General features: G+C 42.2%; 1 protein-coding gene across 2 annotated transcripts in view; it reads left to right on the top strand.

Moving 5' to 3' along the window:
• Positions 1-12,670, top strand: part of INTS9 (integrator complex subunit 9) — a 79,224-nt gene that overhangs the window by 19,475 nt on the left and 47,079 nt on the right. For both annotated transcript variants that reach the window (XM_073335636.1, XM_073335635.2), the window contains 4 exons: positions 2,504-2,643; positions 4,209-4,295; positions 10,173-10,293; positions 12,157-12,291. In XM_073335636.1, the coding sequence (XP_073191737.1) occupies positions 2,504-2,643; positions 4,209-4,295; positions 10,173-10,293; positions 12,157-12,291 (483 nt within the window). The remainder of the gene's footprint in view (positions 1-2,503; positions 2,644-4,208; positions 4,296-10,172; positions 10,294-12,156; positions 12,292-12,670) is intronic.

The raw sequence follows: 12,670 nt of genomic DNA, 5'->3' as shown, positions 1-12,670 counted from the left end.
TGGATACAGACTAATACGGCTGCTACTCTGAAACCTTTCATGACAAAGAGATTGCACTACAGTACTTGTATTAGATGAATTGAAAAATACTATTTCTTTTATCATTTTTACAGTGCAAATAATTGTAATAAAAAATAAATATAAAGTGAGCATTGTGCACTTTGTATTCTGTGTTGTAATTGAAATCAATATTTGAAAATGTAGAAAACATGCAAAAATATTTGAATAAATGGTATTCTATTATTGTATAACAGCATGATTAATTTTTTTAATTGTTTGACAGCCCTATTTTAAAGCCTTTAATTTTGTATATGCTGTGTATATATATTTGAGACCTCTTTATTAGACTGGATCTCTGCACTCAGACACTTCCTATCTTTTAACGATCACATACTAACGGCTTGGCAGGAGAGCAGGCTTTTACTATTGTGGGCCATATGGTACAACACTCACTCCCCTTGGGCAACTTTCTGAGTCTCTCCCACATTTAAAAAACAACTTAGGTGCTTTTTAGCAGGAGCCCCATAGTGCATGCTTTCTCCCCCTTTGCATTTGTTTTGTTTGTTGCACCCCTTTGATTTATATACAGAACATTCCTAATGTGGTGAGCAGCTGAAGCACTGGGGCTCTACAGTTGGTCCTTTAGGTTCCCCTTTCTGATGAGTCTCCAGGTTGGATCCAAGTGCAGCGCTGAAGTTCACCTCACATTCAGTTTTGTGTGATCTAAACTGCTATTAGCTTGGGCTCCCCTGCACAAGACAGGGTTTGAGAAAAGCACAAAATCAGTGGAGGATTAGATTCATGGAAGAAGCAGGTCCTAGATGCTGCAGTAGAAGCCTTAGTCAGGCATAGTGGTACTTAATTGGCACTGGTGAGGCCTCAGCTGGAGTGTTGTGTCCAGTTCTAGGTGCCACCTTATGGGAAAGATGTGGACAAATTGGAGAGTCCAGAGGAAAGCAACAAAAATGGTAAACAGTTTGAGAAACCTGACCTATGCGGAAAGGTTTAAAAAAAACTAGGCATGTTTAGTCTTGAGCGAAGATGACCTGAGGTGGGACCTGATAAACCTTCAGTTATATTAAGGGCTTTTATAAAGGAGACTGTTATCAATTGTTCTCCATGTCCATGAAGGTAGGACAAGAAGTAATGGGCTTAATCTGCAGCAAGGGAGATTTAGGTTAGATATTAGGGGAAAACTTTCTAACTCTAATGGCAGTTAAGCTCTGGAATAGGCTTCCAAGAGAGGTTGTGGAGATTTTTAAATACAGGCTGGATAAACACCTGTCAGGGATGTTCTAGGTTTACATGGCCCTGCCTCAACACGGGGCGGGGGGGGGGGGTGGACTTGATGACTACTTTAGCTCCCTTCCAACCCTACATTTTTATGATTCGGTCCAGCAAGGTTAGAAAGATAAATGGATCATGTGTGGTCTGTATCCTGAGATGGTTCTTCCTGCTTTTATTCCCTTTGCCCGTTCTTTGCCTCATTGAGTTGCACTTTGAAGAGACATCTGCAACTTCACTCATGATCATGGGCTGAAAGCGTGAGAGCTAGAGATATGAGATCAGAAATGTGTCACTAGAACACTAGGGTCAGGCTTCTGGAAAGTTGAGTAACCTACTTTTCTGCCATTTTATTCAGATCGATGGACCGAGCCTTGTAATGGGATAATCTGTGCTTGATAACTTTTGAATCCCATTAGCTGCTTTATAATATCTGAGTTAGAGGTCAAATGTCTTGTAAATTTCTGACTTGACACCATTTGTATTATAGCATTACCAGTAAATATCTCTAATTAAAATTCCTTCGTGTGTTAAATTTTCTCCTTTGCCTCTTTTGAACCATTACTGTAGCTGTCACATAAAAACAAATTGGATTCTACCTCTGTTTCTTAGTATCTGATGAAGTGTCACAATCTCATACTCGAATACTGTGATGGAAAACATTGTGACTGATAAAGATGTTAAATAATGCAATGTTTAGTGTGTGAAGTGCAGGAATGTAGCGTTGTCATTGTTAGATAGACTGGTGTTCATCTAGTCTACTATGCTGTTTCCAGCAGTGGGCAATACCAACCAGCTGCTTGAGAAGAAGATGCAATAAACCCCATAATAGATGGCTGTGGGATAGTCCAATGGTGATTGGGTGAAATGTTCACTCATGTTGATGGACACATGCTAATTATATAATAAGAAGTAATGTTACATGTTCATTTATTGCATTCATACATACTCAAGGGTCTGTGTGGTCTAAAACAGACAAATCAAAGACTGGATGACCTGAGCAACCCAAAGAAGGGAGTAACTTAGAGGTTTTTAAAAAATATTAACTCATGGAAAATCGTAACTGTTCCCACAGACATTATGTGCACCTGTTTTAATGGTTAAATGTTCATCAGGTTACAATGAAAAGTGTGTAAATACTTGAAAAACAATTTTGCTTTGTTTCCCAAACTGTGTGTGCAAAGATTACAGGTCACTTGTCTTTCCCTTCTGTTTTCAGACTGAGCTACTAGACCTGTCTACGGTAGATGTCATCCTGATCTCAAACTATCACTGTATGATGGCATTGCCCTATATCACAGAGTATACTGGATTCACTGGAACAGTGTATGCCACTGAGCCCACTGTTCAGATTGGCAGGTGAAAAGCCCTTCTATATTCTCTAATTCTTTTCCTTCACTACTAAGGAAAAGGTGTTAAGGACAGTGTGGGTAGAGGTATGGCATCTGATGTTCCTAAGAGGCTTTCAGGCAATAGTTGAAAGTTAGCCAAGTCTTTACAGCTGAAAATGTATTAACTCAGTGTTTCCCAAACTCTGTGGCTGGCCCTGCTGTGAGTGGGCACAGGGCAATAGTGCATCCCAAACAGGGCAGCTCCAGTAGACCCATTGTGACTTGCAGCGGTGTAATTCCAGTGTCGCTGACCTCAAGCCTTCAAAGATCATGATTTCTTAGGCTTTGAAAAGCAAGAGATTTTTAAAAACCCAATAAATTAAAGCATGCTCCACAACCATGAGGGTAAGAAATTTGCTTATTTTAAAAGGAAAACTCAGATTCTCCTATAATCGCATGACTACAGTTGCTGAGGCTTTAAGGGGAAAAAAAATCAAATATTGTGAGACTCCGGATAAAATTCCAAGATTTGGCAACACTGTAAAGGTTAATGCAGAGCCCAGTCTTGCAGCCCTTACTTACCCTAGTAGTCTTGTTGACTTCAGTGGATTCATCCATGCAAGTAAAGGTTGCAGGATTGAAACTGTTTAATGTATGCAGCATAGTTGTAGTTGTCTTGTTCCCAGAATATTTGAGAGACCTCATGGGTGAGATAATAACCTTTTATTGGACCAACTTCTCTTGGGAGAGAGAAGCTTTGGAGCCACACAGAGCTCTTCTTCAGGTCTGGGAAAGAAACTCACAGCAAAATGCAAAAACAATCTGTTCCAACCCTGGTGTTTGCTGATCCCTGAATGGAAATGACATGGCAAATATTAAAAAGTCTTCTCCAGCCTCTGTCGTCATGTAAAATAGATATGTATCTTCTGGGAACCATCTTGCTACAGCTTTTCTTCATAAAGCAAGGCATATATACATTTTTGGGATCTGAATGGTTAGTTCAAATGTGGTATCACTCTAATACCCGGTACAGCCTCTATCTTGAAGACTGCATCCGGAAGTTGCAGGAGCTAAGTCTTAATGCTAACATTGCACTTGACCTTTTCAAAGTGCTGTGCGGATATCAGCTAATGTGTCTTTTCCATCTCTAACTTGTACAATCGTATGACGAACGATTCTTCAACCCTAACCCTAGATGATCATGATGGTCCCTTCTGACCTTAACATCTATGAGTCTAACGAGAGAAATATGATAATGTCCATTGTCATTCCATTATTTTAGATGAGCCAAAAGTCTGTGGGCAGGTCCTCAGCTGGCATAATCTAGCATTTTTCCATTGACTTCAGTGAAGCAATATTGATTTATACAATCTGAAATTCTGACCCTGGAAGTCTGGAACAGTGTGGCTTTTTTCTTATTTTAGCCTATAAGGAAGAGAGGATTTTAAAAAAAACAACATATGCCATCCCATGAATTTTTATGCAGTATGTTAGTAGCTAATGCAGTGACTGTCACTGTAATGAAATATCCTAATTTCATGCAATGAGAATTCGTGGTGTTTTTGATTAATGCTAGTAATGGTTCCTTTGCAGACTTCTCATGGAAGAGCTGGTGAATTTTATTGAACGTGTGCCAAAGGCTCAGTCTGCCTCCTTGTGGAAGAATAAGGAAGTGCAGCGGTAAGGAACAACTTGTTTGTAAAACTACAGTGGCTGTCAAAAGCTCACTATAATGATGATTCAGTTGCTGGACTTGCAGCCCTTAATATAACCAGAAAAAGAATCCTGAAACAAACATGGTTATGGTTTCTCTTCTGATACTTTGCATGGTGGTGTCTTTTTCCAAACCACTAGCCAAATTAATTCTTAGGAAAATGTGTGCCGAATACACAAAGGCCTGACTCTGCTCTCTCACTAGTTTAATTCGACTGACTTTACAGAAGTGACTCCTGGTGTAAATGAGAGTAGGCTTGAACTGTTATCCATGCATCTGTAATGTGCCATTCACCCTAGTATCCAGATTTTGTATGCATAGTTAAGAGTAGCGTCATTTCTGTCTGCAACGCTGCGTGCTTCTTGTTGCTTAATGCTCCAAGCTGACAACTCCACATTAGGGGCATTTTCATATTATCAAATGTTTGGGTTTTTTCCTTTTGTTTATAGAATATTGAAAACTGAAATGAGTCGTGACGTATAACTTCCTTGGTGTTTTCTCAAACTAAAATATATACAGACATTTCAATGTTAACTATGATAATTACATATTAATATTACACCTACTGCTGTTGTCCTTTGTTTGTACAAGCCTAAGTTAGTCCATTGCCTTATGTAACCACAATTTGAATATGGAACTAAAATCAAGTGTAATGTGGCGTACTTTAATGAAACAGTTTTTAAAATAGGAAATGCCTTAAATTGGGGCTAACTAGGTTTTCCCAAGGCAATAAAAGCCATGATTTTACCTAATAAAAACCACCTTTGGTAAATACCATGCCATCCTTGATTTTAGAAGTTCAGTTCTTTAGCAGGATCATTCTTGGTGGTCATATTCCAGGAGAAATGCTGTCTACCTGTCTGCAGTAGCAGTCATCTCTTTCAGAAAGGGCTACACCAAGAGATGAGCTTTGCATTGCTCCTGAAGGACCTGAGCCAACACCCATAGAAGCCAATGGGTCTTTTAATTGGTTTTGTTGGAGTTGGAACAGGCTCTAAAGAGGGCAAGATGTGGGTTCATTCTTCTCTCCACTGGTAGAAAAATGCCTTAGCCCTGAGAGTTTCAGCCTGGGAACTGTCTGCCATGGTCTCTCTGTCAGCTGCACCTGTTGTAACGTTACCCGGGGTTCTTTCAACCCAAAGCTCTTGGTAACTTTTACTCTGTGCTAAGGTGATGTCAGGAAATAAATTGGGGAGACATGGCCGTCTGACTGATAGATGGCTGTCACAAACAGGACAACACAAGAGTGCTTTCACTTAAAGCTAAATTTTACTTAGCCTCAAGCACTTCCTCAACAACTTAGTAAAACACCCCCAACCCTTGATCATTAGCTGAGTGTGGCTCTCGAGTGGCACAGAGGCAGGCTTCCGGGGGCCAAATCTTCCATCTGCTAGTGGTGACTGCAAGATGTATCCATAGGAGAGTCCAGAAGAGTCCAACTACCTCAAACTTTTCCCCCTTATTTATACATTAGTAATAGAATGACATGACCCTTAAAGAAAACTTGTTAAGCAAGCAGTTCCAATGGTCAAGCAAGAGGTTTCTTCTGATTATTGATTAACCAGGGGTGGGTTTTTCCAGAGTTTGCAGCCTTGAGGCCCTAATAGATATTTCTGAAGCACATCCTGCTCTTCTAAAATGCATGTATCAGCAACTTCAACACAATTCTTATCAGGAAGGAAGCAGGGTAAAGCTGCCCTTTCTGTGGCACCCAAAACCCCCTCTCCTCCTGCCTTGGTCAAGCTGAGGTTGTTGCTACATGGCCAATTTACAGCCTGCTGACTTGGCTGCTTTTAGCAATAAGCCATAGTGGTTTCAGGCACTTTACTGGTTTGCTGACATCTCCCTGTATAGTAGCGGGATGGAGATGGAGCAAGAGTCAGTCCCTGAGCTGGGTAGAGGACCTGTGTACAGCATGGAATACAGTGTGATGAGCTGTAGTCAGGAGTCTTAACTAGAAGACAAGCTGCTGCTAATTCCTGCAGCCTCCAAATGGACGATCTCTAAAGCTTATATCATGCCCAAATACTTTGTAGGGAAGGGCAGAGGAAATTGGTAGAATAATCTTCTACCAGCATGGTATTGAAGAGTAACCAGTAAATAAGTTCAGCAGAATTTGATTTTTTTAAATAATTTTGATAGATTATATTTAATTTTTTAAGCATTTTTTTCTGTTTTTATCCATTTAAATTTTCATAGTTGTGGGAAATGATGGGGAGGTCAGACAAGAATTCTTTAATGGTAGTAAACATTGAGATTCAGAAAGTTAAAGCTCTATGACCGTTAAAACACAAATCGTCAACATCACAGGTCAAAATATAGCAAGTGAATAGCCGTAAACTCTAGTAAGAGCTCAAGCAGCATTCTTCTTTCTTCACCTATCTGTAAATTTCAGTTATCATCAGATATTTGCATGTGCGCACGGGTATGCTGAAATTGACATTTACAGATAAAAATCTAAGCCTTCCAAACCTACCAGTAACCTTAAAATGCATCAGTAGCAATATTAGTGATCACCACTGTGTGACCAGCCTGATGGACCAGTGTTGTCTGGTACTTAATTAGAATGGGGAACTGAGAGCAACAATTCCGGGTTCTATTCCTGGTTCTTTCCGTCACTGACTGGTCCTGGGCAAGCCTCTTAACCTCTCTCTGCCTCTGTAAAATTGAGCTAATCACCTTCTAAGGGTGTTGTGGGCTTAATTAATGTTTGCAAAGTGCTTTGAGATTTCAGGTGACAAGTGTCATGTAAGTGTAAATGAAGCTGATTATCATAGCCTTTGAGCTAACATCCACTAGTCCACAAATTAATACCTGATTAATAATATGCTCAGGGTAAAAATGGCATCAGTTGTTTCAGAGGATCCTATCCTTGTTGTTGAATTTCAAAGTTTTAAAAGTACTTGGTAGCTGCTGCTGGAACAGAATACTTATTACGTTCGAGTCTGTAACTTTTTACAAAATGTTCACCCTGATCAATCACCATTATTACTTTACAGCTCAGCTCGTTTCACTCCGATTAGTTAGTATGAAACACAAAGTATTATCTTCATTAAAGCGCTGAAGCAATTTAAATGCCAATACTGTAAAAAGTAAGTGTCTTATAGTGGGTGGCACTTTTCCATTACCAGATTCAGCATGAACTAATTACTTAGCAAGTTTTATTACCAGTAGTTTTTATATTAACTGAATAGGCGTTTGAAGGTTCTATAGAAACTCAGCCTTCATATTGACTCCGATCCTGCTAAGTCCTTGTATTGCGGGTGCACAAAATGCCTGTTTTCCAGGTATTAGTAGAGGCTAGGCACGATTCATCTGTGGAACTCATTGTTGCAAGATATGATTGAAGCTAAGAGCTGAGCAGGATTCAGGAAAGTATCATTTTATGTAATGAGAACATCCAGAGTTGCATTAGTAATAAGTTAATAAACCCAAACATTTGGAAGGAATATAGGCCCTCACACTTCAGGGAATCTACCTCTAATTAAGCGGGGGGGTAAGAAACTTTCCTTAAAGGCACTTTGTTCCACAATTACCCATTTAATAGTTTCCTCTAAAGTACCTGGAACTGGCCATTGTCAGGATACTGGACAAGATAGGCTGATCCAATATGGCAAGTCCTCCCTTCCTCCAGCTGGAAACCAGTTTGGTAAACATTAGGCATGGTCCTCTGCACTGAGCAGGATTAAGTCATATTTTACAGATGCGGGAAGCTGAGGCACACGCGTTAAGTTAGTTGCCCAAGACTATGCAAGGGCAAAGTTAAGAACAAATTCCAAAGTTCTGATGCCAGAGTTCTCATAAGAACCATTAGCGCATGCTGCCTCCCATTACCTGGGTCTTATCTGCACTGAGTTTTTACCAACTGCCCCATCATCCACCCAAATATGTCCGACAGCCATGAGAGGGCCCACAGTGGGGTAACCGTGAGGAATGCATAGAGCTGAATGCCATCCGCATATAAGTAGTGTTTCAGCCCATAACCCTTTTCTTCTGGCAACCTCATACACAAGCTGAAAAATAGGGTAGTAGTCTAAGGGCAGATCTTCAGTACCCGCCAGATATGTGGGTAGTGATCGATTTATCGCCTCTCATCTAGACGTGATAAATCGATCCCCGAACGCGTTCCCCATCGACTCCGGAATTCCAGCTCGAGAGAGGCAGAAGCGGAGTCGACGGGGGAGCGGCAGCAGCCCACTTGCCGCCATCCTCACGGCCAGGTAAGTCGACCTAAGATATGCCGACTTCAGCTACGCTATTTGCATATCTTAGATCGATTCTCTAAAATTAGTAGGTCTAAAACTGCAGAATCCTGGCAGGGTGACTTCTGAAGACCAAATCCCCATTGCCACCTTAAGAAGTCATTCTAGGAGTGAACTTGACCCTCTGAAGAGTGGTTCTGCCCTTCCTGCTGGGGATTTTAACATAATTCTCAGTCTCTGAAGATCAACTATGTCCAAGGATGCTAGAAAATTACCTTTGTCTGCAAGGACAGATCCCCACTTTGGCCACTGCTAGGAGACCATTCTGGGAAGAATAGGCATATTGTGGCATTCAACAGTAAACGGCTTCTTATGGCAGGTACGAGACACTGCATTGAAACTATTGCCTATAGATCTTGGGCTCCTATCTGCATTGTCTCGCTCCCTGTTTTATGATTTCCCAAAAGAGGCCTTGGACACTTCATTTGCCTCCTTAACCCTTTCCCTTTCAGCCAGTGTGCACTGGAATTGCAGTCATTGCGGTAGGCATGCATGATGGTCTTGGCAAGAGCTGGCCTTAATCCTTTCTTCAGTATGTTAAATTATGGAGAAGTTCTCTGAACTAGTAGACATAACAATAAATTACATTCCTTTAAGCAAATTTATCAAAAAAACTTGACCAATTTTCATAAATCATGGGAAACTGGTTTGAATTAGCCTTTGATTTAGCATTAGTTTAATATACCAAAAAACCTATTCTTCTTCCGTGTTTTGGCAGCTTCTGCCTTGGTTCATGTTGCTAAAGAAGATTTATTTCCCTGAAGTTAGCTACCCCTTTTACAGGCTCTGACACTACAGGTCACACCTTCCCCTGACAACACTGGCCGACTAACTTGCAAAAAATACATATGTATGCAATGTATGAAAAATAGAATGGATGAAGTTTTCCAAGGTGTGAAAACTCAGTACTTCCATGCATGGATGTCAAAGTGCTTTGCAACATCAATGAATTTATTCTTGCAAATTCCGTCTGGAGAAAAATATTGTTTCCATCTTACTAATGTGGAAGCATGTGACTTAGGCCTCTGAGTCCCAAAGTTTGCAGCAGAGCTGGGAATAGGCATAGGGTCCCCGGATTCTGGGTCCTGTGCTTTACTCACAAGACCATACTCTCCACCTGTCTGTGTTCAGATTCACAGCTTCAGAGGTGGGTGTGTTGCAGGCAAATCCAAAATACCTACTGTCCCTCAAACCCAAATTCTAGCAGTGCCTTTTGCTATAAACACAGCCTATCTGTACTTCAGATCTGCTACTATTTCTAATCCATGGTAAAAATGATGCTGCAACCCACCTTTCCCCCTACTGTTTCCTGACTTAAGGGGGTTGGGAACCATCAGCAGAAAAAGCTGGAGGAAGTGTTTTCTGGGGCCAGGTGGCAGTGGCCCATCCCGGCTTCTGATTAGCCAGGAAAACCTCCCAGCTCAACCTTCCCTTCATCCTTGGAACTGGCCAGTCCCCAGAGTGCGAAACAATGTGGAGTGAGTTCTAGGAGCTAAAACGCGACAAAGACAAATAGAAATAAAAGTCTAGCAGCCGAACAGGAAATCCTGAGAATGCCTAGATCCCATTTGATCTTTACAGGCTGTTGCCCGCCCCTCTGAAAGATGCAGTGGAGGTGTCTACATGGAGGAGGTGTTATACCATGCCCGAAGTGAACTCTGCACTCAGCAAGATCCAGCTGGTGGGGTATTCTCAGAAAATTGTGAGTATTGATACAGTTAATGTCAGGCAAACAAGAGCAACATTTTTTCCCCTTCTCTTTTGTCTTTGTAGGAATCTTGGGGCGCCCTCATTTTCCTATGCTCTGCACCCATTCTAGATGCTGTGTTGGGGCTAGTCATGCTAGCCTGGAGGGTGGGACAGGATTCCATTCAGTGCTCTACATCACCTGCCTTGTGAGGAAGATTCCCCTTTGGTGAAGACCAAGCAGCTCTCTGGATTCCTCAGGGGAAGCTAGTTTTAACATAAAGCTGAGATTCATAAAATTAAAGCTGGCCCAGTGGGAGGTGGAGGTGTGTTCTGAATTAGCATATCTTCTGGGTTCCCTGGCCACGTCCCCTCCCCAGCCAGTACATCTCACTTCTGGGGATCTGCTGAATGTCTCTGTCTTCGCTTTTCCACCTCCTCCCCTCCCCAAGATAACTGGAGTTTGTGAGCACTTTACACTGGTGCAATCCACCCCATCTGCACGCTTCTCCTTTTGGGCCCTCTGCTGGGGTTTTTTGTGCCATAAGCAAGTACACACCCTAGAATGAATTAAACCCAACAACTTAATAGCCTACCTTTAGGATAAGGCAGTGGTCACCAACCGGTAAATCATGATCGACTGGTCAATCATGGAGCCTCTGCCAGTTGATTGCAGTCTTCGGCCACTAAAAGTACGGTGGCACAGCAGGGCTAAGGCAGGCTCCCTGCCTGCCCTGACCCCATGCTGCTCCCGAAAGCGGCCAGCACATCCCTGGGGGGCGAGGGGGTCTCTGCACACTGCTCCTGCCTATAGGCACCACCCCCGCAGCTCCCATTGGTTGGGAGCTTTGTATAGTAACTAGTAGGAGGGCTTATATTTTAATCAGTAAATATTAATAGTAGTTCACCTTTATTTTGACTCCTACAAATGTTGAATCAATCATTTACTTTATTCATTTAATGTGCCTGTGAATCTGGGGCCCTGGATTGTAAACTGTTTGGGAGAGGGACCATGTCTTTACCTATTTTGTGAGGCATCTAGTATGTGTTCGGATGCTTAAATATGTATATTGCAAGATTCAGCCTCTTGTTCTCTTAGCTTTGTAGCCACAAGGTAAATCATGGCAGTCATTACTGCATACAGACAAAAAACATAAGCTTTGTAGAACAAGAGGAAAGGAAACAACTCGATGAAAGAACACTGCTAAGTAGTTTACACTTACTTACCAGCGATCGACGCTGCACCGACTGCTCCACCAGGTGTCGATTTAGCGGATCTAGTGAGGACCTGCTAAATCGACCACAGATTGTTCTCCCATCGACTCTGGTACTCCACCGGAACGAGAAGCATAAGGTAAGTCAACGGGAGAGTTTCTCCCGTTGATCCAGCCCTGTGTAGACACTGCAATAAGTCAACCTAAGGTACGTTGACTCTACCTACGTTATTCACGTAGCTGGAGTTGCGTAACTTAGGTCGACAATCCTGTAGTGTAGACCTGCCCTCAGAATTTAGGCTGTTTTTTGCTTGTTTGTAGAAGGAGGGGCTGTTCCAAAACCATCTATGGATAATAGTTTCAATAAAAATAGTCTTGTGGGGGGAGGGGAGCAGTGAGTTTGTCTTTAAACATAAAACCTTCTCTTGCTATTTTCCCCATCCAAACAGAAGTCTTGCACTAGTGCAGGAGGGGGTGAAAGTTTTTCACCTGGGCTCTAAAGAAAGTAAAACTCTAAATTATCAAGATATTTTTGTAAAAATGCCTCTAATCATCTAATTGCTAACCGCACTGTCATTAATAATTATTTAAAATCTCATCAGTGCTCTAATTTGTCTCTATGTTCATTCTCTTCTGTTTATTTCTCTCAACCGGTTTTTTTCCAGGAGCTGTTTGGCGCTGTGCATGTGACTCCTCTCAGTTCCGGCTATGCACTTGGAAGCTCCAACTGGATTATACAATCACATTATGAAAAGGTGTCCTATGTTTCGGGGTCCTCGCTGCTTACAACACACCCACAGGTACAAACACTCTGTTCAATCTTGATAGAGCAATTCCATTTTTGGGGAAGTGAATTTGAGGCTCAATAAACAGGGGCCCTCGCCTCACTTGGGGTCAGGTCTGATAGCGGCAGGCACCTTGTAAAAGTTTCCCCATCTAAGCTGTATTAATGCCCTGCAGTTGTGATCGGCCAGACGTCCTAGTTGGCATTAAGCAAAGACGGCCACTCTTTCAAGCGCACGAGCATCCTCTAGGTCAGTGGTTCCCAAACTTGTTCTGTCGCTTTTGCAGGGAAAGCCCCTGGCGGGCTGGGCCGGTTTGTTTACCTGCCGCGTCTGCAGGTTCGGCCGAACGCAGCTCCCAGTGGCGCGAGCCGAGGGACATACTGGCTGCCACTTC

Source organism: Lepidochelys kempii, chromosome 3 (genome assembly GCF_965140285.1).
Source record: "Lepidochelys kempii isolate rLepKem1 chromosome 3, rLepKem1.hap1, whole genome shotgun sequence".
Taxonomy (NCBI): Eukaryota; Metazoa; Chordata; order Testudines; family Cheloniidae; genus Lepidochelys; species Lepidochelys kempii.
Note: the sequence above shows the minus strand (reverse complement) of the source record. Positions and strands in the feature narration are given on the sequence as shown.